Source organism: Astatotilapia calliptera, chromosome 3, assembly GCF_964374335.1.
Source record: "Astatotilapia calliptera chromosome 3, fAstCal68.1, whole genome shotgun sequence".
Classification (NCBI taxonomy): domain Eukaryota; kingdom Metazoa; phylum Chordata; class Actinopteri; order Cichliformes; family Cichlidae; genus Astatotilapia; species Astatotilapia calliptera.
The window spans coordinates 45,084,280-45,111,101 of record NC_137424.1 but is presented as its reverse complement, the minus strand read 5'-3'; the positions used below and the strand labels follow the sequence as shown (position 1 = coordinate 45,111,101).

The following is a 26,822-nucleotide window of genomic DNA, read 5'->3' as shown; positions in this document are numbered from 1 at the left end:
TTTTCTTCCACTCTTTAACTTTTCCCTCCCTCTTCATCCGCCCCTCTCTGCAGGGCCCCGGCTCGTACATCATGAACTATTTCATGTACATCTACTGGGCTCTGTCCTTCGCCTTCCTGGCAGTTTGTCTGGTTAAGGTGTTTGCGCCGTACGCCTGCGGCTCAGGGATCCCAGAGGTGAGGAAAACATTGCTTTTGTAAGTCCTGGTACAGCTGAAACTTTCTTCATTTTAACCTCTTCTGGTGATACATCGATGTGTATGAAGGAAATCCTTGAACTCTTAAATGGGAAATGTTGTTCGACTGTTCGCTGGGTGATCGATTTGTCTCCCGGTGACTCTGTGAAAGAGTCTGATGGGTTTCTGGATCTTTTAATGTACTGAAGCACTTAAAAATGATTAATTCAGCTGGGAGATGTGAAATATTTTACTGCTAAGAAAAAAAAAGGGGGGGGGGGCTCTTTGTTGCCATGGAAACACAAAAGCGGCACGTGTTAGACAATGACCTGAAAGCAGAGATGCAGCTCAACTAACAACCCAGTGAATTTATGTCATTATTTCATTTTAACTTTCATGTGTTTACGTGTCTGATCCTGAGCACCTCGCTTTCCTCACTCCTGCCTCTGCCATAGATCAAGACCATCCTGAGTGGGTTCATCATCCGGGGATATCTGGGCAAGTGGACCTTGATGATCAAAACCATCACTCTGGTGTTGGCTGTGGCGTCGGGCCTGAGCCTGGGGAAAGAGGGCCCCCTGGTCCATGTGGCCTGCTGCTGTGGGAACATCTTCTCCTACCTCTTCCCCAAGTACAGCAAGAACGAGGCCAAGAAACGAGAGGTGAGAGCAAAAAAGTCCAGGTCCCTGTAGCACGAGTAATAAATGTTTAATACGTACGAGTGTATTTAGTAGTTTGTGCCTGTGTGAACGAGCCCGGCGCTGGTGCTGAGGTGTGTTTGTTTTGTGCTCTCAGGTTCTCTCTGCCGCGTCAGCTGCCGGGGTGTCTGTTGCTTTTGGAGCACCAATCGGGGGAGTCCTCTTCAGCTTAGAGGAGGTGCATCAGCACTTAAACAAGTTACTATGTGGTGTTGTTTTAATGTGATGGTAACAGCAACAGTATTAATCCACCAGTGCTCTCCTCGCTCCTTCAGGTGAGCTACTATTTCCCTCTAAAGACGTTGTGGCGCTCATTCTTTGCGGCCCTGGTGGCGGCCTTCGTGCTTCGCTCCATTAACCCGTTTGGGAACAGCCGCCTGGTGCTGTTCTACGTGGAGTACCACACGCCATGGTACCTGTTTGAGCTCCTCCCGTTCATCCTGCTGGGAGTGTTCGGGGGCCTCTGGGGCGCCTTCTTCATCAAAGCCAACATCGCCTGGTGCCGGCGGCGCAAGTCGACACGTTTCGGTATGATGTGACCTCGTGGTGACCTCACTATTTAAAACTTTTACTGAGAGCTTAATGGTGGAAAAAAGTGAAATGGAATAAAGACTGTTTCTATCAGTCGATACTCTCCTCTCATGTGCTTTTTATGATTTTAGTGAGTCCACAGTGCCGTGTCTGAATTTTAAAATCCTCTTTTCTTAAAATCAAATGTATAAAAGCATCTTTCCATGAAGCAGAGCAACAGTGTTTAATCTGCATTTGAGGCGTTTCACACAAACCTCTGTCTCGCTCTGTAGGCAGGTACCCAGTGTTGGAGGTGATCCTGGTGGCGGCCATCACTGCGGTGGTTGCTTTCCCAAACCCTTACACGCGTAAGAACACCAGCGAGCTGATAAAGGAGCTGTTCACCGACTGCGGTCCGCTGGAGTCTTCGCAGCTCTGTCAGTACCGCAGCCAGATGAACGGCACCAAAGCCTTCTCTGATGACCAGCCGGCGGGGCCCGGCGTCTACTCGGCCATGTGGCAGCTGTGCCTGGCGCTCATCTTTAAAATCATCATGACTATATTCACATTTGGACTCAAGGTGAGAGATTTTTTTTCCTTAATAATGAAGCAGATGTTTTGCCCTGCGAGTCTTCATCAGCACTGAAACATGTTCCTTTCTCATCGTTAGGTACCGTCGGGTTTGTTCATCCCCAGCATGGCCATCGGGGCGATCGCGGGGCGGATTGTTGGCATTGCCATGGAGCAGCTTGCATATTATCACCACGACTGGTTCCTGTTCAAAGAGTGGTGCGAAGTCGGAGCTGACTGCATCACTCCAGGGCTCTACGCTATGGTGGGAGCTGCAGCGTGCCTGGGTGAGTCAGCACTTAATGGGATTGTTAAGCTTTGCCACCAGTTTGTGCCAAAGCCTTCACGTTTCAGCACCGAGGGGCGGGTGATGAGCATATATGAGATATCCTGCTGCTATTGCAATAACTGGCTGTGTCAGAACATGTTACTCACTGTGAGTAACATGGGATCAGGGATGTGTAGCTTTGCCTCATCTGTTATAGAAATAAACACTTGTTTAGTTGGAGTCGTAGTTTAATGCGTGTTACTGTCACGCCTTCCTCCCTCTGTAGGTGGAGTGACTCGTATGACTGTCTCCCTCGTCATCATCGTGTTCGAGCTGACCGGCGGGCTGGAGTACATCGTCCCCCTCATGGCCGCCGTGATGACCAGCAAATGGGTGGGCGATGCATTCGGTCGAGAGGGAATCTACGAGGCCCACATCCGACTGAACGGATACCCCTTCCTGGATTCAAAGGAGGAGTTCACGCACACCACGCTGGCCCGGGAGGTGATGAGGCCCCGACGCAACGACCCGCCGTTGGCAGTGCTCACGCAGGACGACCTGACTGTGGAGGAGCTGCAGGGCATTATCAATGAAACCAGTTATAATGGTTTCCCTGTGATCGTGTCTAAGGAGTCCCAGAGGCTAGTGGGCTTTGCTCTGCGCAGAGACATCACAATCGCTATAGGTAAGACTGGAGAGACAACACCTGAACCCCCCGTGACCTTCTGGAGTTTAAAGATGGTGTAAAGTGAATGCTTTTCATATCTCTACAGAGAACGCACGCCGCAAACAGGAGGGCATCGTGCTGAACTCAAGGGTGTACTTCACCCAGCATGCACCCACGCTGCCTGCCGACAGCCCTCGACCCCTCAAGCTTCGCTCCATCCTGGACATGAGCCCCTTCACCGTCACTGACCACACCCCCATGGAGATCGTGGTGGACATTTTCAGGAAGCTGGGTCTGCGCCAGTGCCTGGTTACTCACAACGGGTAAGTGTGTCTCGGAAGGAAGGAGGTGCTGTAGGAGCTGAAGGTGGATCCGTCTCACATCGTTGTTTCTGGTGTAGTGATTGCTTAACACACACACACACACACACACACACACACACACACACACACACTGTCTGGTGTTGCATGAGCTCTGGGATCCCTGGATTTATGCTGTAATCTGCATGGCCTGGCCTAATCGCTGTGCTGCACCTCCTTTTATCCTCCCGGTGAGCAGTGACGGTCTCCTTTACAGGAGAGGCTGAGCTGCTGACGGAAACTAACCACAAACACATAACAGGTGTCACGCAGTGGGAGTATAGACAGTAAGAGGAGCTGATGTGTGGTCTGAATCTGAGGAGGAACGTTAAAGGTTTTACCTCCGCGAGAAACCTTCAGTGAAACTAATTTAAAAGTAAAGTCTCGTCCACGTGTGGAGACGCCTGCAGGAGATCCGGTCTGTTTGGGTCTTTGCAGATGTGCGATGTTGAAACTACGAGACAGACCGTGTTAATTTGCTGTGATGATCACTGGAGAGGAACTGTGCAGCAGTGTTTGTTTCATTTACCTTTTTTAGGATTAACCTTTTATTTCTTTCTTAAATAATGACACTAGTTTTTTTTATTTTTCATATTTTTGTTGTTGTCAACAAATCTCATGAAAAGACCTAAACTGTCAGTCATGAAGGAGGTTCAGGATGATTTAAAGATGTAAATTTATTACGATCTTTCCTTCTATTGTTATTGGGCTTTGCTAGAGTAGCTTTGCTTGATTAATAGTTCAGAATAATCTGTATTTACCTGATACTGGGTCTTCATCCACCTGAATATAGGCAGCTACTTTAGCCAGCTTCCTTCTCATTGGCTGCCCCTCCTAAGCAGAAGGTTTGAACAGCAGGGGATTTGCTCAGAGTTCCTGAGATGACTGTTTTAGTGATAGACAGTGATGTCATACAGAGCAAAACACAGAAAGAACTGAGCACATAGAGCAGTCCGAATGCTGAGTTTGTGGCTCAGAGTCACACACTTATCTCATAATTTAAAATGTTTAATATGAACACTCACTCCTGTAAGAGTAAGGAAGGAGCAAGGCCTCCTTTATACGTATGAAGAAGAACAACGTTACACAATGATTGAAAAACAAGTACTTATAAAACACTGAGCAATCCTACAGAGATTAGAGGGATTAGGTTCATTGGTTGGATTATTATTAGCTGCTAATAAATGCTGGTTCTTAATGATTCTTACATTCGCGTTGGATAAACCTAAAGTCATTTAATGCACCTGTCTGATACTCTGCTGTAACGTAATCTTTTTTACAGCTTACAAAAGACACTGTACACTTTATTAGGTACACCTGGCTAGTACTGGGTGTGACCCAGGTTTGTCTTCACAGCTGCTTCAACAAGGTGTTTAAAACATTACCGAGATTTTCGTCCATGTTGACATGAGAAGTTCACACAGTTGCTGCACATCTGTCTGCTGCACATCCAGGATGGCAGTGCCACGAGCAGTCTAACAGGTGTACCTAATAAAGTGGCAGATGAGTGTAAAATCCCTCTTCATGGGATTTGTTGACAGAAGAATCAGTCATATTATGAGTAATTAAACCGTTATTCTTTTATCATTACACTTTGACTTCATTTATAACTTTAGTTGTATTTGCGTGTTTAGTTTTGTTAGTTTTGAGTTGTATTTTTTGTTGTGTTTATTGTGTACTGCTGCTGTGTGTTCTCTCTGTGTCTGTCTGTTGTTGTTGTTTTGGGCAGTCTGCTGAGTAACAGGTGTGTGTTTCAGGATTGTGTTGGGCATCATCACTAAGAAGAATATATTAGAGCATCTGGAGGAGCTCAAGCAGCACACGCCGCCCCTGGTGACTAGCCCCGCCCCTTTCACACGTGATCTGTTCCCCCACCTTTTTTTTTTTTTTTTTGCACCTGTCTCTTAGGCTCTGCCTCTTAGGGGAGGGGAGGGGGGGATGCATGAAGTGTAGTGTGAAAAGCTGATGGCAGTTCCCGGCTAAAACATCCAGACTTCCTGCCCTCTTCCTTACTTCAAGCACTTTTCTGCTCCTGGGTTTGTTTGTTGTGGATTTACCTCTAATGAAGCCAAACATGCGTAGACAGACTAGTCTGACCTCCATCTTCATGGTAGCTGTAGCAGTTTTGGAGACATCGCGTAGAGAAGCATTAGGCTGGTCCTGTAATGTTGGACCTCGATGGGAACTGTCGCCCACATCAGTTCAGAGCCCCTTTCAGACACGAGCTTCAGCGCTTACTGTGACTCGTGTTGGACGCAGAAGGAGTCACACGAAGGGCCAGACAAAGGCTCAGCTGCTCAGGCATGGCAGCTTCTCATGTCTGAGAAACTGGACAACAGAGTTTATTGACGTCCTGTAATACAAACAACACAGCCTTCATCAAACTTGTCATTTGGTCCTCAAGGAAAAAGTCTAATAACCGTTAAAATGCTTAGTTCAAGGTTATTGTTAATAATATTGTTAATAAAAACTAAAAGTAGTTTAAAAGCAGCAAAAAACACAAAGAATGAACTAATATTATTAATTTTACTTAAAAAACAAAGGAAAATGCTGAATCTCACCGCTGACAGTTAAACTTCAGTATTTTAATCACTCATAAAATTAAAACTGAGCGTTATGACTAACGGCAGCTAAACTAAAACACAACAGAACAAACTAAACTGAAGTCGACGCTGAAACTAATCAGAAAACACAAAACCGTCATAACTCTGGTTTAGTCCAGCACATAAACATCTCAAACTCATGACAACAGTAGCTTCAGGTAGTGCGAAGCATTTAATAAAACTAGACTGTATCCTGATGTAAAAGGGAAAAAATGACTGATTTTTGATGATGGAGGAAGCTTCAGTTGAAAAGTAAAGAATCTGTCATCATGTAGTTTTTCTGCGCCGTACAGCCCAGCTTTGTGGCATAAAACCAGCTGCACATGAAAACAAAGCTTATCTTTGCTTTCAACTCCATTACTTTGATATTTGTCTCAAGGAGAAGCACACTGTGTTTCAGCTGCATGGCTATTTACAGTTAAATGACTCTCTTCTCTTTCTGTGGCTTTCTTGTTTTTGCTTTTTGGAGTCAAACAGAGCCTCGTGGCAGGTGGATAAAGCTGCCTCTCTTACATTTAGTGCCTGAACTTCCTTTTTGCTGTCCTTTGACTTAACTGTGTGTTTAGTTTGGGACATAAATCAGAGTTTACTGAGAACCTGAAGATATTCATCGAGCCAGGTTGTAGCATGATCAGGGCCTTGATTTGATCAGATATGCCTCTTACACTCAAAACCTTCAACTTCAAACACATTAGTGGGGAAACCACCAGAGCCTCTGAGCGCACCTGAGCAGCTGCATCAGAGTAAACAAACTCTGCTACACGTTTTAATATTGGTCTAGAAAAAACGGTGTCCATTAAGTATTAATTGATAGTAAAGATAACGAGCATCGCCCTCCCTAAAACTGTTTGCATCCATAAAGTGCGTTAATGCACACGCACCACTTAAAAGCTGCAGTTTGCATGGAGTGTGTAAGCAAACAGAAGTGAGTCATAAACTAACACTGTGCCTGATAACTGAGATACTTCAGGCTATAAAGCAGGCTGAGCTAGTGATTGTGTGTGATGAACAATGATGGCACGTTGTAGTCGCTGTAAATCTCTGGATTTTATGCACAGTTCTCCGTCACTAATCCAGATTCAGGCGCACTCTTTTGCTTTTCATGGACATTTTGTTTCACACGGCTTGAGATTTTCAACACTATTCAGTAAAAGACGTTTAACATAAATTGACTGATATTAACTGAAACAGTGATTTCCTGGTTTTTAAAAATAAACGGTAGTTTAGCAGACGTGTGACGAGTGCTGCTGACGGTGTCTGAAAGGGGCTCAGTAGATTCCCACAGAGCAGAGTTCATCCCATCGACCTGCATTTGTACACACAGTAGCTGTTTCGTGCTAGCCCCGTTCACTCACAGCACCCTGTTGTGTTCCTGGCTGACTGTGTGATCAGAGACACTCAGCATGTGTGCAGTCGTGTACCGTGAAGCCTGTTGTGTGTTTCCCATCTCCCCCTCACAACAGAAGTCATTTCAAGTTCAGCCTCCCAAAGTTTTCTGTTTTCATTAACGACTGCTTTTTCCCTCCCCCCCCCCCTTTTTTTTTAAACCCCTCCCCTCTCAACCACAACCGCCCCTGGGGCTCCACAGATCAACGACATGTGAGCCGTCACCTGTGCAACGACTGGGCGAGTAGTTAGCCGCCTTGGGAAAGCGGACCACCGTTGCTTTAGTCCTTTTAAAGATTGAAGGGGGGGGGATGTTAGTAGGAGGGAGGGAGGGGGGCAATCTGTAGTGATGCGACTCATTCCTATAATCCCCCTCATCCTGTAGTGGTAGTGCGCGTGGTGGAGTGACGATGTTGTGTTGATTGGTGCCAGTAGTGCTGTAGCTTATGTAGCTAGCGTGCGATGATCACATGATTCCTTTTATGAAGTGATTACTAATCCTGTTCTTTAACCTGCCGATGTTTCCTCTGAGCCAGCAGTGTCCCGCCTTCTGCGTGTGGGCCCACAGCAGACATGGAGAAGGTGTTAGAATATACTCTGGAGTAAATGTTAAAAAAAGCACGATTATGAGAAGCAATAGGAAGGAAAATAGAAACTTTCAAAGTAAATTATAAGTAAATTGTGTATATTGTCATTAGAAACACACAAAAAACACCATTTGCACAAGCTCCAGTTGATATAATAATCTGTAATAAGCAACATGGCTACATCAGCTACTGTGACACCACCCATCTGCTTCTGTTTCCAGATTTTGAAGCTTCAGTATTTTTGGTGCCATCATATCAGACGTTAGAAACGTCCGAGTGTGGACGAAAGGATGGAGGGCTCGTTTATCAGCTAACATGGCTGCACACGTAAACTGCAGCTCGCACACTCGTGTATCAGCACCAGAGGAATAATGACGGTCTGCAGCACAGATTTATGACCTTGCTGTGCATGCAGAGAAGAGTCAGGTGTACAGCACAGTTACAGGCTGCTTTATTATTAATGTGTTGTAATGTTAGTGCAGGTGGTGCTACGCTCACTTCCTGGCCCAGATTTTTACCTGAAATTAGCTGGGGCAGGTCACTGCTGGTTTAACTGGAAACATTGTGGTCACTCTTCACCTGACCCACTCTGATCTGCACCTGGCTTCCCGAGCCTCTGCTGCCGGTCTGATCGGCCGGCGGGGGAACCCAGGTCTGATCTGTGTGACTGCTGCTTCACACCTCCGCCCTCCACAGGTACCTCAGCTCCACCCACTCAGACCTGGGTTCGCTTTCAATTATTTGCCTTCTAGGGTCAAAACGCAGCTGAAGATCACGATTAATCATAAACGCATGAACTCCTTGTGGTCACCTGACTGCATTAACACAAAGCACACTGAGCTCTTTGGACCCAGCTCTACATGATTTGAGCTCTGTAGGAGTCACATAGCTCACTGCTTCTTCTTCTCACTGCTCTCAGCTGTTTCTCCTCTTCACCTGACCTCACTGCAGTCAGCAGGAGCATCGCCGATGTTTAAAAAGCTGCCGTGTTAGTCCTTAATGGCCCCAGCTGACTGACTAAATCCTTTACAGTGTCATACAGAGAGAAAGTGCTCCGTAGTGCTGCGAGGTGGATTCATCACAGGAGTCAGAAATCGCTATTGAAACATGATTATGAAATGAGCTGTAATTTATCACAACTTGAAACCACCTGTGTTTTGTGGAAACTTTCAGGAAAAGAGAAATCAGAAATGCAACCTGGAAGGGAAAATAAATCCTAAAATGTGGAACTTCACACTAAAAAACAGACTTTGAATGTTTTTCTGTACAACGACTGGGCGATGTAGACTTTCTGGCTCTACACAGTTCAAACCCTTCACCATTAAGTTTTTTAGCAATCTGAAATAAACATGATTACATTTTTAATGAAATTCGAGTCAGAATGTTGTTCATCTCCACAGACCCATGATGACTGACTTCATGCGAGCGATATAACCGCTGGCGACACAAAGCGGGTCTGTCGAGAGTTAATCTTTGAGGCGATCGGCTAGAAATGAGGGTGAAGTGCACTGCTGATTGATATATGACAGAGTGGTAAACAGATTAGAGGGTTACCTTGGCAACTGGAGCTTGGACTCTCCACTAGCAACCAATGATGCTTTAATGTGAGTCACTTCCTGTGTGAACGGCCCTTTAATGTGACACTGTCGCCTGGTTACCAACGGGGACTCTGTCACCTGTCAGACATTCAGGGCTTCGTATTATGAAAATGATGTTACAGAAAGCACTTTGAAAAATGTCAAACATTAGAAATATTTCTCACAGGTTTAAAGAACAGGAGCAATTGATGTGTTTTTGTGACAGGCAGTAACAAAGTGTCTAAAGATACAAGTTGTCAATTACGTGTAGGCACATCATGAACCTGTAAAATATCAAAGGATGAACCAGTGTTACGCAGCCCAACGAACAAAGCATTCCTGTGAAAATGGTCAAGTACAAGGACTGAAAATGAGTGAAAAAGCATCCAATGAAAAACTTTGAAAGTCCTTCAAAAAAGACTGGAGAACTGTTGCTCAAGAGCACTTTAAAAAATACAAAAGCCGGACTGCTTGGAAACAAAATATAAAGAAGTGATGCTGGCTTGAGACTTTTGCACATCACTGTGATGTTTGCTGTCTGATCTTACTGCAAAAGCTTTAAATTGGACTGAATAAAAAGAAAAGGTAAAAGATAGAAATGTCCCGACTCCTGTGATGGGCACCGCCTCTTCCTCTGCTCCTCTGACTTTACTCCTGTTCACTGCTTCCTGTCTCCTCTGAAGGATCCAGCTCCTCCTTTTGCTCAGCAGCAAATCTCAAACGGCCGTGGCAGGGGTCTGAAGCGGGGGAAGCTGGGTGCTGTTTCTCACCTGCCTTTTTCCTCTTCCACCTCCTGCTGCTGACTTTTGCTTCCTCAGGGACTCGTGCTTTTGTTGGCCTCATTCTGACACAGATTCATATAATTAATGTCATACCAGAGCCAAAATTAAACCATGCGATTCTGTTTTTGCCAACAAAAACATGATGTTTTTATTGTTTCCTGCTTTACTTCAGCTGCCAACCACCAACACCACCACCACCACCTCCTCATGCTTCTGTCCCTCTTTGTCTCCCTCTGCAGGCGGCTTCTTGGTATTATCACAAAAAAAGATATCCTTCGTCACATGGCTCAAATGGCAAATCAGGATCCAGAGTCCATCATGTTCAACTGATCCGCTCTTTCCAGGACGGCTGGGGTGGAGGGGGCAACGAGGAGGAGGAGGAGGAGGAGGAAGAGGTGTGCCTCCTGAACGGCTCCAGTCTCTGACACGCGGACCCCGTTTTTGTTTGTTCGTTTTTAGTTTTCAGCTGTAGACCCTGAACCTCACTGACTGACTGACTGAGGCCTCCAGAGACTTTCAGGCCACCCGAGGAGAAGACGATGACACGAGACTTTGTTCTCATCGTCCGGCTGCCGAGGACACGATGAGGTCACGGGTCGAAGGCACGCACACACACAAGGAATGCACTTTTTACACACACACTTTTGCACTCGCAGACACCTCACTCATGCATGCTGTACACACACACACACACACACACAAAAGACTCCCTAAACCTGTACAGCTACGCCCGTTTGCACTCTACACGTGCCTCACCCCCTTGTACTGTCTCCCTCCTCTGTGGTGGATGCCGCCTGGCTGGGGTCAAAGGTCAGGATGAACCGCTGATGAGGGACGCGATGAGGGACCTTGAAGCCTCCAGGCTCTCGTTTAAATAAAGTTTAAAACAAAAAGCAACATAAAAACAACTCACTTCCCTCACCCCTGCGCACACCTGAGCTGTCCGTCCTGCAGAAGATTACCTTGTTTACCTGTGAAGTGTGTGTGTGTCTGTGTGTGTGTGTGTGTGCGTGTCGTTAGCACCACTACATTCCAGCCAGGTTATCATCGGAAGTGAGGGGATGATCTTACGCTCCTCACCCCGAAAACACGGCAGCCTCTTGTGATCGCATCATGGCACGCTGCTGCTTCCCTGGGTCATGTGAAAATGAGACGTCTGTAAGGTGTGTGTGTGTGTGTGTGTGTGTGTGTGTGTGTGTGTGTGTGTGTGTGTGTGTGTGTGTGTGTGTGTGTGTGTGTGTGTGTGTGTGTGTGTGAGAGAGAGAGAGAGAGAGTGCGAGGAAGAGAGGACGGTACTGTATTTCAAGAACAAACGTGTTCCCAGTGAGGAGGGAAGAAGTGAAGATCTCTGTGCGTCCATTTCTGAGCCAGTTTGTGCTGTGTGTGTGTCTGTGTGTGTGTGAGACAGAGCGAGAGAAAAGGAAGGGAAAAAGGTTGAGTTTTGTGGAATCGCAGTTTGTTTCTCCCCATGTGACCTTTAGATTATTGCTCTCCAATCATTTCCAAAGTCTGCTTTAAGTGATCAGTAACTTCATCAGTAACATGACTCGCGTACCTTCAGCCCGCCTTTTATAATTATAGAATATGTAAAAGTTGATCGTCTGAGCCCCCACAGGTGGCGTTTAACACTCCAAACTCATTTACACAACAAAGACTGACAGAAAGAGAGATCAACTGATCAGCACTCCGTGATCGATGCTTTGATCCACAGATTCTCAGTGTTTTTAATAAACGTGCTTCGTCCCAACATTCAGAGGCTGTGAAGCTGTAAATTGTCACGTTTTAGAAGATGAAGCCAGCAGACGGTAATTAAAAACCATTCAACTTTATCTGCACTACAGTTGTTGGAGTTTGAGAGATTTTTATATAGAGTTTGTACTCTGATCCAAAGCTGCCGCCACCTTAAATCCACGCGTGTTTGTTGGGTCTAACATGTCACTAACGCCTCGGATGAAGCTTGCTTTTTGCCCTGCATTGTTTTCAAGGTTGTAGAGGATAATACTGCAGAACATCTGGCTGCAACTGTCTGTCGCTTTCAATCACACCAGGTTTCTTTTTTTCCCCACGTCTGCCAAGTGCCTGGCACAAGTTTTTTTTGTTTTGTTTTTTCTTTAGGCTTTTCACACCCCGATCTCTCTGCTCCCTCTTTTTTTTTTTTTTAATCAAACGTCATCACTCGATGAAGGGAAATGAAGTGAGGTGTGTGTGTTCCTGTGTCCGTCTTTGCATTGCAGTGACTGTCCTGCTGTGGTGTGACAGGATCGTCTTTGTTACCTGTGGTGTTGCCTAACGTTGTGTTTCATACTGATCTCGATGTTTTTCTTTTTTTTGTTTCTCTTTTTTTTATTTATGGGTAGTCTGGATAGAGTTGTGCATTACTATAATAAATTTCATGTATGATTGCAACAATTGTTTGATTGTATATTAAAAATAAAACCTGTAAAGATTAAAATTTGTTTTAAATTAAAAAAAAAAAAAGATTCAAGTTGCACACGAGGACTGATGTGTGATTTGTTCTCAGCAGGTTTTGCTTGTTGTCAGGTTGTTGAGCTCCACTTGTTAGCTGTCATGAAGCTCACAAAAGTCCTCGATTTTAGAATCAGACAGACTTTTCAGAAAACTTTATAGTTTCCACGAAGACAAAGTTTATTTACCCTTTTCATTAAAATAGAAACTCATTCTTACAAAAAAGAAAAAGGTGCTCTATAAAATACAAACCATTCACCTGTTGACCGACAGGTTACCAGGTACACCTGATCAACTGCTTGTAAATCTAATCAGCCAATCACATGGCAGCAGCTCAACACATTTATTCATGTGGACGTGATCAAGACGACCTACTGAAGTTTAAACTGACACTGGTATAATTGTTACAGAAACTGCTGGGATTTTCCCCACATCGGGAAAATATCCAGTGAGCAGCAGTTTTCTGGAGGATTTTATTTTGGGCAGACTGCTTCAAGCTGAAGGCAGGCAGCAGTAACTCAAATAACTATTGTTACCATTGTAGACGATGCAGAAGAGCATCTCTGAATGTTGAATCTTGAAGCAGATGGGCTTCAGCAGCAGGAGACCACACCAGCTGCCACTGCTGTCAGCTAAGATCAGGAAACTGAGTTCACAGGTTCACCAAAATTGGACAACAATAGACGGCGTCTGGTCTGATGAGTCTCTGGAACTTTCAGAAGGTAGGATTAGAAGTTGGTGTCAATTGCATGAAAGCGTGGCTCCATCCTGCCTTGTATCATCAGTCCAGGCTGGTGGCGGTATAATGTTGGGGATATTTTCTTGGCAAACTTTGAGCCCCTCGGTACTAACTGGGCATCATTTAAAAACCACAGCCTGCCTGAGTATTAATGCCAGTCATGTCAATCCCTTTATGACCACAGTGCACCATCTGATGGCTGCTTCGAGCAGGACAACACACCATGTCAGAAAGCTCAGATCAAACTGGTTTCTTGAACATAATGAGTTCACTCAACTCAAACAACCTCCACAGTCTCCAGATCTCAGTGTGATAGAGCAGCTTTGAGATGCGGAAGAAGAGGAGATTCAAATCATAGATGTGTGATGCTGTCATGCCAACATGGACCATGAAGGTACCTAATAAACTGTCCAGTGAGTGTAACTCTTGATTTGCTGTCTCTTTTCCTTTCATGTAATGGCTGCTTTGTATTTCAGGTCATCAGGTTTTCTTCGGAGTTGTGGTTGCAATCTTGTGGTCTTTGCCAGAGGAAGAACCTGCAGGCCGAGCTATCACTTACTGTAAACATTGTAAGGATTTCATTATTGTTTGTAGTCAAATGCTGTGCAAATACTCTCCACCCTGCTTTGCACGTTGTTTATTCGGGCACTTAGAAACATTAGCATGGATAGGCACGCACTCACTCTCTGTTCTCATGTTGCTCCACAGCCATAATTTGCCATATTGTTGACACAGATGTGGCACATCTGGCAGCTGTGGTATAACTTTACTGTATATAATCTAAGATAAAAGCAGAATTTGATATGCAACTGATGATGCAAAGAAAATCTTGTTTAAAAAAGAATGTTATCCACTTTATCAGGTTCTTCCTCCAGAGCCAGTTGAAACAGGAAATGCCACCTAAATTTAGGGTGGATCTACTTACCCACTGGCTCATCTTACCCCACTTTCCTCCAAGGACACGCTGACACTGTGTGTGTGTGTGTGGCAGGACAGAACAAACAGCTAATAGGTTTCCACTGATGATTCTTCCACTGATGATTTGCTGTGCATAGACGGTATGAAACATCTCTCTCATTCAGTCTCTCCTAATAATCTCTGTGGTTGCAGCTTTCTCAACAACTGCTCAGTCATATTGCAAGAAATCTGAGACGTGAAGTCATTTCTGTTTATACATGTTTGTAAAACAGATATTAATTGCTTTTTTTGTGATGTTAAAAAAGGATTTCAAGCCTAAAATGAACTCGTGTCTTACTGAAGCGTCTGAGGTTCCCTTTAGGTGTAATGCAACAGCCTGCTGCTGAAACAGAAAAGGCTTCTCTCAGATCGAGACATTTGTTTATTCGCACTGCACTTTGTGATTTATCTCTTGTCCTCAGACTAGCAGAAGCTAATTAGTGCAGACAGGAAGTCTTATAATGTTGTCCCAAACGCAGGAATGGGGTTGAGTTTGAGAGGTTCAGGTTTCCCAGAGATGGACCAGCTTCTGTGAGCAGTCCCTGCCCAGTGTCTCAGCGACCTGACAGCGATCCACTTACACATCTATCATTCATGACTCTGTCCTTTCCCTGTTCACCTCTATTCACAAAACAGTGTCTGATCCTCTTGCAGATTCAGAAACAAACAGGGCTTTCTCACCTAAATCCATATTAACATCGGATTAGCTGTGTGAACATTTTGTGTGCAGCTTCTCAGTTTGTGGGTTTGTTGTTTGAATGAATGTGCTGCTGTTCACCTGCATTCTGAAAGAAATGAGACTTATTTTATTTTTTTCTCTCCTCAGGAGATCTGTTTCCTCCATCACCTGTGTCTGGCACAGCCTCGTAGCCATGGCTACCACAGCCATTACACAAAAAGGTCTAACTTGCATTATTAACGCCCTTCACATGAATGCCTTCGGGAGCATACGATTTCAAGCTGAGGAAAAAGCACAGACCTTGAAAGGTTTGTTATTGGACTGCAGTGAAAAAGAATAAAAGGACCAAAACTTCAATGCAACTTGTTTTGTCTTTATTCAGCTTTTAAAGGAGGTCAGTTACTCCCACTTCCATCTTAGATTTTTATTCTTGATTCTACTAGAGTAACTTTGCATGAGTCATGGCTCAAAATAAGCCTTGTTAGTGTATTATTAAAGGGCATAGTTGCAGCCACTTGATGCTTTAGCTTCTCTTCTCTCAGCCAATCAGAAGTAAGATGACTGTTCCATTTTTTTCACAAGAGGTCACCACAGCTCCATGTTTTTGTTTTGTTTTTGTCATGTCACACTGGATGCTCTTTCTGATACAACCCCAAAGACATTTGTCTCCTCCTACAATTGAACCAGGAACCTTTTGCTTGTTGGGAAAAAAGGAAACACCAGAAAAAGCTGAGAACTACTGGTGTAAATGGAGAGGTGCTAATAATGGCTTATTTCATACAGGGTTACTTGTGATAAATGATTACTTTGAACTGTGAATCATGCAAAGCTGCTGTAATAGCTGGAAATGAGCATAATAAGTTCCATTTAATATGCCAACTTCATGACTGATAATGAAAAAAAGACATCAGACCAAACTGTGGAATCATTTTAAGCACAGCACTTTCATTTTATTCCACTACAAAAGAGAAGCATCTCAAGAGCACCAGAAGAAGCAGAACATCGCCCACTCATATCTGCCACAGACTGGACCGTAAGCCAAGCGAAGGGCCAAACAAAAGGAGTCATTTCAGTCCCAGAGAAAGATGTCTAAAATCCCAACATGCAGCAGAAATACGACTGTACTGTAAAGCTTCTGCAGAAGCAAGACGAAGAAATCGGGTCAGGAGTCAAATTAAAATAAAATCACAAAGGAAGCAAAGCTGCTCTTCTCTACTCAAGCGAAAACAAGACACTAGTCTTAGTAAGAAGATAAAAATGACTAAGAAACAAAAATCACAGCACAAAATGGGCAGTAATAATAAAAATACTCAAAGTATTTTAAAGGAAACAGATCTAAGCTCCACCCAGTGTGTGTGTGCTCTCTCCTCGCTTACTTCCATGTTGTTAGAGATGCAGAGAGCTTATACAATCATGAGTAAGCAGTCGGACTGTCGGCTATTGCTCCTCGAGTCCAGCATGCATCTGTAGGCTGTGACAGTAGCTGGATGTGAATTCTGGAGTGGATCTAGGAAGCTCGCTTTCACAATCCGAAAACAAGAGTACGCAGAGCAGCTTGAGGCAGATTTCTGAAGTATGTCGTTAAAAACCCCTAGCACTGTAAGAAACTACCAACTGAAAAATCCCCACAACTCTTTAAATAAGAACACAGGAAATGCCCGTTTACAATGCTTTGCTTGTTACATTTACACTGATATTCCTCCGCCCGGATACATTCAAGCACCCAGAGTCTCCTTTTGATTGATTTTCAGTAGATGAGCCTGCAGAGGTTTAGAGAGATTGTTCACAAACGATAAATACAACTGATTGTTTCTCTTCAAAATGTGAACTTACAAATGTTTATGGACCTTTTTCAAGTGGAAATGCATAGCAGGGTAACGTATCGTCTCTCCGGAGCTCGCCACAGTTCGTCACACGTGGCTCTCGTAGAACACCTGGCATGTTGGGGTCTTGCTTGCCACCGGTTCGTCGGCGGCAGCGACCTCCTCGGTGTCCTCGGGCTGCTCATTGTGGTGAAGAGAAGACGGCGGCGGGGACGGGGACGCCGTAGCCTCTGGCTGCTCTGCGGCTTCCTCGCTGTACCCGCCGACAACGAGTGGCGGGTGGACCGACACCTGGATGGCGATGTGCTGCGGCTGCTCGTGATCGGAGGAGTTGTCGGAATCGGCGGCGGGTGACTCGCTGCGTCCCCGCTCCCTCTCCTGCAGGATTGTGAAGACATCTCTCACCCCGATGGAGGGGAGCCGGCGTCCGTCGGGAGCCTGCCTGAGGAAGGTGTGCCTCATCTCCTCCACCCCCACCACCTCCAGGATCTCCTCCATGAAGGTGCGGCAGTTCATGATGAGTGGGGGCAGCGGGATGCTCCGGGCCAGCTCCTCGATGTACCGCGCAAACTCCATGGTCTTGAACTGCGTCACCTTGGCGAGCTCCAGCGTCTTGGCCGAGGTGATGATGGGGATCCTCTTGGCGATCTCAAAGGCCTTCTGCAGCTTCTCTGCGCCTTCGGTGCGGAAGAACTCGTTGATGGCTTTCTCCGTCTTCTTCAGGTGGCTGCTCATCATGCAGAGGCGTGTGACGTTCAAGATCATGATGATGGTGAAGGTGACCAGGCACACCACCATGTAGTACACGCCCATGTCGCCGTTGGTGAACACCACGCGCAGCGTCACCGTGCAGTTGGAGCTGCCGTACGCGTTGGACGCCATGCAGGTGTACTTCCCGCGGTCCGCGAATTCAATGCCAGTGATGTTGAGGACACCGTTGTCGAGCAGCGACCACTTCCCTCCTGCAGACACAGAGAAGGTCACGAATGTGTAAAACATGGAATAAAAAAACTTTTAAAGAATCAGGATTTTTGTTTTTGTGGCCCATCTGTTTGAAATGAGTTTGGAGGATTTGACTGTGTCACTGCTGCTGCTTTTCCCTGTTAATGTGCAGATTCGGTTCCTTGGAAGTTATTTTGGTGATGGCTGTGTTATCCTAACCGACTGAGCCAACAACATGAGCTTTTTCCTGGCCTGCACTGAGCCTCTGAGAAGTGACTTATGGGCACAAATGGTCTTTGTCTATTCAAGGCAATGACTCTGTTACCTTGTTTGACAGAAATGTAGACATTTTTATCTTCTATCATTTAATAAGAAAAGCTGTCTGCTATGTTGGAGTAAACTAAATCCCAATCAAAAAATCTGGTTAAAAATCATTTTATTACAGCAGCTCCGACTGAGACGTCTTCGCGGTTGCCAAACATTTTAGACCACGCAGAAAGAAAATCCCGTCATTAGTTTTAGCAGAAACTGGACATCCTGACCAGATTTAGAATCATGACCACTCAGTGGTACAACACGGCCTACTGAAGTCAGAGTTTAAACCCTGAAAATCCTCTTAATGCATCAGTCTCCCTGCTCTGCGAGTCTGCTGTAACCTCTCCTCAGCTGTGTTTCTGCAGCTGCTGCTTTTGAATAGGAGCACTTTGTTTTTTTATTCCTTCTCACTCTGCGTTTTAGAATCCGTCCGCTCAGGAAAACACGGCGTTTTATCTTCATGCCTGTCCTGTTACTGTACAGAAAGTCCTTTAAAGCATCGGCACTCTCTTATTCACCTCTATGCTGAAGTCAACAGTGCTACATGTTAATGAGATAAATGAACTGACTCGTTTTAAGGTAACATGTGGTTTGCATATGTGCGTGTGAGCGCAGAGCTGAAGTGACCTTAGTGTTCCTGCCATGCTTTCAATATTTAAACATGTCTCGATGTGCTGAGGTTTCCAGCACTGATCGGCACACAAGCGATCTGTTTACCCACTTGTAAACAGATCACGGGTAATGATGTCATCTATAAAGTTTGGTTCCCTGCTAGCCTACATTTGATAACCTCAGTCACAGGGTTGGCCACCAGTTGTGGTGACAGATAACTAACAGCACCTGTCAGGCAGCACAGGAGGTAACTCGAGAAGTGCTTAATTAAAATGTGGTTTACAGTCAAATCCATGGCAGAGTGATTCATACAGGGTGTGTGTGTGTGTGTAGCCTAAATGTTTGCTGGTTCTGTATCAGTTCTCATTAGAATAGTGAAGTGGCTGTTTTAGCTGAGAAACTGCCTGGAGTCAGAGTGGTGCTGTTAACACCTGTGTGTGGTTTAAAGGGAAAGGAGAAAAGCACTCGATGCCTGCTGTTCTCACCCTCATGAGCTATTCTAGTGAGTGATGGAGAAGCAGACGACTTCCTCTCACAGTCCAAAGACGTGCTTGCTAGTGAGGTACCACATACCACATTGTCAATACCTGTATACATTTCTAAGTGATATAAAATACCACATGATGACTTCATTGTCACGGCAGCTCCACGTGGTTATGCTCGCTGGTGCATACAAGACTCATCATCAAAACAATCAGATCAGAGGGAGTTGCTTCAGCCTCTTCCAACACAGCAGAATACTTGGAAGAAAACTGTGTTCACCAGGGCTGGACTGGGACAAAAAATCGGCCCAGGCATTTTGACTAGAGACCGGCCCACCAAGTATTATAGGAAAAACCATAAAGCCTTTGAATGAAAACAAACGCTGTTGTGACAGTGATGTACACTGTCTTGTTGGTATATGTATGATTTCTATACGTTGTAGTACATCAGATAAAAACTTTGGTTGTAAGATTCAGATAATTATTTAATAAAAGCTAGATATTTTAAATGAGAATAAGAAAGAAAAGTATTTCCTTGTGCCCACCTCTCCCTATTAATGCCCTACCTGCCCCCCTGGCAAAGCTTTGCTAGATCCGCCCCTGCACAGTTACCAGCTGTCAGCTATTTAGAAAAGCATCCTGGTGTTATTTGTCTCTCAGAAACAGTTCATAACTTCCCTTCAACTCATTCATGTGACCTAAAAGGTAAACCTGTTTCTCCATCACAGCTCTGATGATTCAGTAAGGACATCTCCTGGTTTCATCTTCATGTTTCCCTCTCACCAGATAACCAAACCTACATCATGACCAGCAGTTTTACAGCTGTGGCTCCAGCAAACATCAGCTGATAGTAGAAATTAATGTTAAATAAATTCTAACAACAGCTGATCAAGCTTAAACGTGCTGCTGTTGTTTAGCGCGACATCCGCTGGTTTCCTCTTTTTTCATGTGCAAAGTGGGCGATAAACAAACAAGAAAGAAAAGCCGATCAGCTGATCATTGATCAGTTTCACGATTGAATGAGAGAAGAAGAGACAGCTGACAGCATAAAGACAGAGAAAAACTCCAGCTTTGTGTCTTTTTCCATCCTAGCTGAAGTCCGGGACAAACTGTGTTCCTTTTCACCTCAATTCGAAACGTGTAATATTTTCTCTGAATGAGGGACCATTCCATTTTTTAGGGGACGGTTGGCAACTCTACTAACTAACCTTGTGAATAAAATAAAGTTCACTATCAGTAACATAGCACCAACCCAGCTGTAGAAACTCTGTCATGCTAGCTAGTACGCAGTACTTGTTATTGCAACTGACAGTAAAAAGTCAGCATAACGAAAATAAACTCCACCTAAACTTGGTTCATATCTGACCCAGATAGACTGCAGGTCATAACTTCTTACCTGAAGTTCAGTTCACCTGACACTCGAACCGGCAGCCGCCTTGGGTCTCTGCTCCTCCTGCCTCACCTTTCCCTCATCCACCTGGCCTCTTGTGGCAGCTCCGCCATAGCCACCACCAAACAACTGAGTTATTTTTACACATCTGCCAGCATCTGGTCAATCCACCACCTCTCATTGTTTATACCGTTATAAAAATAAATAAATAAAAAAAATCATCGGCCCATAAAAACGAAAAATCACCATCGGCATACCGGGATGGCCAATCCAGCTATGGTGTTCACTGAAGGTGGAAACTTGTTTTACCACTTGAGGCAAAGATAAATAAATAAAAGAAATAATAACAATAACCCATCATTATTAAGCATAACAAGGATACGCTTTGCTGGAGTATTTGCTAGCTGCACTCCATATGACAAATGGTAGATGAAAGTTACAGTAACTGTGTGGAAACATCCCAGGCAGAAAATATCAATTTCATTTTTATGTGACAATATTGTGCAGCTCCTGACGCGTTACAGGCTTAGATTATTAATAAGAACAATTAAAGTAAAGCGTTAAGCAGCTGTGTTATATTTGTGTGCTTACATTTAAACTTGCAATGTTTTTTTTTCTTCTATATCATCAGAAATATTATAAATGCTGCTGACATATTATAATATGACTTAGAGTATATCATCCACCTGTAATGCCAGGTTAATTAGTGAGTGACCGTGGATGTGAGGTAGACCAAAGTGTATAGAATAAAGTGTTGTATGAACATATTGCTGAGTGGGCTGCGGAGGTGCTGGTGGAGATATTGTTACTTACAGACCAAACAAAGTTTGTTGTTTCAACCTGATTCCAATCTTTGTGCTGAGCTCAGCTTAAGAGATGCTTGTCTGATAAGGTTTTGCAGCCCAGCACAGCGCAGGTGCGTTGTAGTCGCTCTGCAGTCTTTCTGCAGATGCAGTTAACATTCCTGAGTTATTGCCGTTTTCTACCTTTGGCTGAAAGTTGTTTTTAACGACCCTATTTGCTGCATATTTCCCCCACAGAGCAACGTTTTAGTGCATTCACCTCCTCCCCAGCTACTCACTGTCTCTACTGTGTGGGAGCAAGAGATGGACAGAAATCACAGAGGGCTTTTACAAATCTGCAGTATGAGGTCTAAAAACCACTTCTGCTCCTTTCTACTCGGCAATCACGATCAATTTCCCACACTGCTATCCTCCGGAGGAGAAGGATGAATGGGCATTCAGGAAATGTAGCCTGGCCGGCAAACAGTGTCCCGCCCATCCGCCTTTTTCATGTGGAGGCGAGCATTTCTAATTTTATCACCACCACCAGATTATAAAATGATTGATGTGCTGCCGAGTACTACGAGCTAACAAACTGCAGAAGCCTGTGCTACCAAGTAGGATGTGGGGCTTATCGAGGGAACTTCAGGGTTAACCTTGGGTGTTTTACTCTTGCTTCACACGCCACCTGCTCTTGAGCATGTTCTGTTTAAAATAAGAGATCAACAGGTACAAAACTACTGATCAATCAGCTCTAGGGAAAGGCACTATTCCTGGAGTATCCCTCAGATCTTAGCGCTGAGTTAGTAAGAAGGTTTAAGGTTTGGTTTTTTAAATTGGGTCTAAAAGTCGCTATTGTTCCCAGATGAGCATCAGTTTTAATTGTTTGAAAATAGTTTTTGTTCTTTTAACCTTAATCATAAACAGGACACATATGTACTTTTGGACCTTCACTTATCCTTTGATAAAGCCAGACACACACATTCATACAGCCCTTTTCCTCTCGCACACCCACATCTGCTCCCTTTATCTTTGTAAAAAGCATGCATAGAACTTTCACCAGCAGATCTGTGCGTGTTTCTGATTGGCCAGGTACTGCTAACGTCACCCCTCTTTCATTTGAAAGTGTTGGCAGCTAGACTGATAAACCCTGGGTAGACTTTTCGAGTCGATAACCAGCTTCTTGTGACAGTTTGACTGGTAATGTTACAGTAAGTGAGACCTGATAACAGAAATATGTCCTGGGTATGATGAACTGGCTTCGTTTTACAGGATCCAGGTTAGTGACTCTGCTACGTTTATTGCTCAGTGAAGTACTGCCAGCTATGGGAAAGTCTATCTGCCCCTAATTATATTCCTGAGTGTAACCCAAGGGAAAAGCTGAGTGGTGGGTACAGACGCACTTCTGGGTTTGTAGGTCATAATAACAACTGCGGCTTCTCTTTCTCTCGCTCTCAACTGCAGGTTTCAACAGGTCGGCTCAGGAGGATCGCGAAAACAACAAACCACTGCTCCCTCCCTGTTTCTACTAAGGCGGATCACAGACAAAAGGATAGTGGGCTCGAAAGAAAATCACTAGTTTAAGGCTTCCTGAATCTAATTGACACAGACCATCCATCAGAAAAAGAATAATCACTGCTGCCAGACAAAATGGAGAATAATTAGGCCACAATCCCCCCCAGGAACACAAGTCAGACTCCTCTTTGAATACAGAGCCAGCAACGCTTCTGGTCTTTAGATTCTTACGATGACTGCTCAGAATGTTTAAAGCCCACAGCACAAGCTCCCGTGGGGAGAAACCTGCAGTGTTTATGCTGATTTCTAAGTCCTCGTTAACTTACTCCAATTAAGAAAATCACCCTAAACTCATGTGGTAACAATGATGATGCTGCAAGTAAATAAAAATGTCACTGCAAAAAGAAAAACAGTCAGGAACCACTCACTTCAGTGGGCTGCTTTAATGTGATCATTTTATAATAGGAAAGTGAGAGCAGGAAACCAGGTTTATAATGAATTTTAAAAAAAGTCTATCTCACCGCTCGTGTCCACCCGGTGACCGTGGGAGTTGAACCACTGAACGCTGGGGAATGGGTCTCCAGTGACATTGCAATCAATCAGTGTGCAGCTCCCCTCTCGGGCAATTATCTGGCTCACGCTTGTGAACACAGCGGGGACAGATCCTCCGTCTGTCGCGTTACCGGTTTCCGTGTAGTTTCCGTCTGCGTTAAGCTGTGAGGCCCCGGCAGTTTTCGAGGCGACGAAGAACACCAGGACCAGAAAAACGAATCCAGCGGCCCAGTTCATTTTCTCTAGCTGAAGGTTTGTTACCCAAGGGGGACGAAACTGTCATTCCTCCAGGGACTCCATCCTGCAGACTGGCTATCTCGTGATGCTTGAGGGTAATTTGGTATTCAGCTCAGGTCCATGAAGTATCTCACTGAAGCAAGAAAGTGAGGGGCATGCAATAATTAGAGACAGCCCAGGAACAAACTAATAATAATCAGATGTTTTGATAACTCCAACCATAGGTTAATACACTTCTGTGAGACAGGATTACGTTTTTACATTTGAATTTTGTTCACACAAAGATCTAAGATCTAAAAGTATCCATTTACAATTACACTATATGGACAAAAGTACTGGGCCACCTGCATATTGCTCCTACAAGAGCTCCTTGGCCTCAAAGCTCCCAGGGCAGTGTTTGTGCTGATGTTAATGCCTATGCCACATCCCTCAGCACTCAGCGACCCCGCTCCGTAACTGTATCTGGGACTTTGTGGGTGAGTTGCTGTGGTTCCTAAAGGCTCCCACGCTCCAATAACACCACTCAGGGTTGATTTTAACCACCTGAATTCAAAGATTATGAGGTGTGGCCCAGCACTTTGCTTTATATACACTATGAAGAAACGCACTCCATGTTTAATAACCTGCAGCAGATTCTGTTTCTGTGCTAGATTTAAAGTGACAACAATCTTAACCCTGCAACCTCGCAGTTACTTCCCCTACACTGCGTTCTTATTCCGGTAAATACCATATTTTTGACCACTGCTGCTGTTATTACACTAATCACCCATTTCCTTTATGTCTCGCAGGGTTAACGGTATCTACTGTTCAATCAGCTTCCACTGCAATAAACTGCATCCGCATCTGAGCCAGTCACACAGAAATCCTCTCTAAAACACCGTTAAATGTTCATTCATAGACTTCAAAGTTAGCAACATCAAACGGCAGCATTTTTGCTAGTCTGAAGCTGACATCGAGCTAATATTCCAGCTAAAGGCTGGTAGTGTTACATCAGACAGATATAACGCACATAGTACAGCTTAACAACAACTACGATTAACAATGTTGTTGTTGTTGTTTTTTTAACGTTTTATCCATATAGGCAGCCTTGCTTTGCGTTACAACCGCATCTTTGGGCTCGATTAGTATGAAAACAAAGGGAGACTGCCACATAACGGAGCTGTGTGTGGGCTCCGGCTATTTTCCGCTGTCACACGTAAAGTCCCTCCGACAAAAATAACGTTACCTACATTACTTTATCAATTAGGTAGAATACAGATATGTCAATGCGGATATTAGTCATGTGTGGTTGAGCTGTTAAGATTTTAAACTGTGCTTGAGGATAAAATAAAATAAAACAAGGGCGTGGGGCCCGGCTACGTGCTGGACAGCAGATATATGTATGGGGACCCTTCCAGAACTGTGCCACCGCAGACTGTTTACACAGGACGAGGGTTCATTTCATGTATCGCTACAGTTAAATTGACAACGTTACTGGACCAAAAGAGGAGAAACAAATAGCTGAAAAGACACCGGGTAATGCTGCAACGTTACCTCCTCGGCGGAGAGCCAAGCGGTCCAGCAAGCCGGTCCTTACCGTTGACAATGGCAGCGGCGGCGGATAAACGGTCCTAAAAACGGCAAAATCCGCGACTCCCCCGCTAATAAAACTCGGGCTTCATACTCACATCATGGTCGGCCGCTGTTTCACCTCGAAAGTTTGGTAGAAACTACCATAGTCGGCGGTTATCGCTGTGCTATTTCTGCTCGGGCATCATCGTCCTCCTCCTCATCGGACCGCTGACAGCTCGCTCTGCAAACGACGACTGAGCTGCTTCAAGGCACGGAGGGAGGCAACGTCGCCCAGTTGCTTGGGTTGCCCTGCCTGTACAGATGGCTGCCAGACTCAAACTCAATTCTCACTTTATACAATAAAAGAATATTTGTGACATGGTTTCTATAACTTAATCCATTTTAACATTCTTTGCTTGATTTTTGATCACGTGGGGTGCGCAGAGGGTGGGAAAAATGCAACACATGAACAAATACTGGTGCAGTGCAATACGATCTAATACCGCTAATATGCTGCCAGTACTTCAACTTATCCAAACCATCACTAAACCGGTTCTCTTATGCTCTCTGGTTAATTTATTAGCAGCTTACACAAGGCAGGGAAGATATTGGAAATTATGTTAACTTGAGCTTGACAAGTTAAACCACAAAAAGCCACAAGTTAATACACAAAACAGGTTTAAAAAATGTAGATTTTTTTAAATTTAATTAAAAATTAAGCACCATGGGCTGATTTAAAATGATACTTGTGTTTACATGGTTTACTTTCAGATAGATCAGACAAACCTAGACACACGAAGTAAGATATTAATTGGAAGCTTTAATACACAACACACCTGTGAGCATCAGTGCTGGAGCCTCGTTTATCCTTCCTCACACAGGATATAACTGCTGCATGTTTATGCAGCCCGGCCTCCAGACTCCCACGAGGACAGAAGTAAGGTCTGAACAGCTTTCCAGTGCAAAAGACTGATAACCTCGCTCACATAAAGCCTTGTGGCATTTAATAGCATGGCACACTAAGTAGGTTATTTTGTGCATGTCTGCATTACAGCGTAGGCCTATAGTAAGAGGTAAATGGGCTGTGGTGAAAACACATTCTAAAAGGCCGTTCAAGGAAAAGACTGTATGTGGATCACAGTGCCAGCTTCCTTTTGAAACAATTAAAGGCAGAATAAAGGCTGCTCTAAATTTAGACCCGGCCAGGGTCATTCAGCCTGTACAGGCTGTTATTCTGTTTACCAGGCCTGATAAAAGGAGACCCTGAAGCCACAGCGCGAGTCGGGGATTGACGTTATATGCCAGAACCTCAGCAGGCAGTCAATAATTAAGTCAATGCTTCATCTATGTATAGAAGCTGTGGAGGTTAAGGAGGTGGTGTGTGTTTTAGCTTGTGTGGACGGTTGTTTTTATTGTTTCAAAGTAAAAACAAAACAAAAGTTTATTCAGTAACTTTAAGAGAATTTCAACTTTTCTGCTCTAGAGAGGATTTTGGTGCTTTCATCCATTTCTGTGTTAATGTTTCACATTCTACCAAACAAATCTGGGGCACTGCTTCGGTTTTAAAGTTACTGTTGACTGAAACACATTCAAAGAGA

General features: G+C 44.5%; 2 protein-coding genes and 2 long non-coding RNA genes across 14 annotated transcripts in view; 3 read left to right on the top strand and 1 right to left on the bottom strand.

Annotated features, from left to right (window-relative positions):
- clcn3 (chloride channel 3) overlaps positions 1 to 11,075 on the top strand; it is a 39,954-nt gene extending 28,879 nt beyond the window's left edge. For 5 of the 9 annotated variants that reach the window (XM_026162348.2, XM_026162354.2, XM_026162349.2 and 2 more), the window contains 10 exons: positions 54 to 176; positions 631 to 837; positions 971 to 1,051; positions 1,149 to 1,401; positions 1,677 to 1,963; positions 2,054 to 2,240; positions 2,508 to 2,906; positions 2,995 to 3,211; positions 5,005 to 5,080; positions 10,422 to 10,861. In XM_026162348.2, the coding sequence (XP_026018133.1) occupies positions 54 to 176; positions 631 to 837; positions 971 to 1,051; positions 1,149 to 1,401; positions 1,677 to 1,963; positions 2,054 to 2,240; positions 2,508 to 2,906; positions 2,995 to 3,211; positions 5,005 to 5,080; positions 10,422 to 10,607 (2,016 nt within the window). In that variant the 3' untranslated portion in view covers positions 10,608 to 10,861. Of the gene's footprint in view, positions 1 to 53; positions 177 to 630; positions 838 to 970; positions 1,052 to 1,148; positions 1,402 to 1,676; positions 1,964 to 2,053; positions 2,241 to 2,507; positions 2,907 to 2,994; positions 3,212 to 5,004; positions 5,298 to 7,438; positions 7,477 to 10,421 lie in introns of those variants that run through there. The other 4 variants (XM_026162351.2, XM_026162356.2, XM_026162352.2 and 1 more) reach the window with 3 other exon arrangements.
- Positions 11,076 to 13,571: 2,496 nt separating this feature from the next.
- Positions 13,572 to 15,380, top strand: LOC113018925 (uncharacterized). The gene is made up of 4 exons (XR_013902607.1): positions 13,572 to 13,781; positions 13,864 to 13,956; positions 14,250 to 14,445; positions 15,171 to 15,380. It is a non-coding gene; the product is annotated as an uncharacterized LOC113018925 (long non-coding RNA).
- A 568-nt stretch (positions 15,381 to 15,948) lies between these two features.
- On the bottom strand, positions 15,949 to 25,507 carry mfap3l (microfibril associated protein 3 like). 3 transcript variants are annotated; one of them, XM_080291337.1, is made up of 3 exons: positions 25,341 to 25,507; positions 23,406 to 23,806; positions 15,949 to 17,808 (listed from the first exon to the last, which is right to left on the bottom strand). In XM_080291337.1, exons 2-3 carry the CDS (start codon positions 23,671 to 23,673, stop codon positions 16,934 to 16,936), a joined length of 1,143 nt encoding a protein of 380 aa, XP_080147463.1. In that variant the 5' UTR covers positions 23,674 to 23,806; positions 25,341 to 25,507; the 3' UTR covers positions 15,949 to 16,933. The 3 variants fall into 3 exon arrangements, with proteins under 3 accessions (XP_080147463.1, XP_026018132.2, XP_080147468.1); XM_026162347.2 differs by having other exon boundaries at positions 25,207 to 25,495; XM_080291342.1 differs by having other exon boundaries at positions 25,250 to 25,480.
- On the top strand, positions 22,512 to 23,294 carry LOC145421283 (uncharacterized). The gene is made up of 2 exons (XR_013902610.1): positions 22,512 to 22,648; positions 22,834 to 23,294. It is a non-coding gene; the product is annotated as an uncharacterized LOC145421283 (long non-coding RNA).
- Positions 25,508 to 26,822: the final 1,315 nt, after the last annotated feature.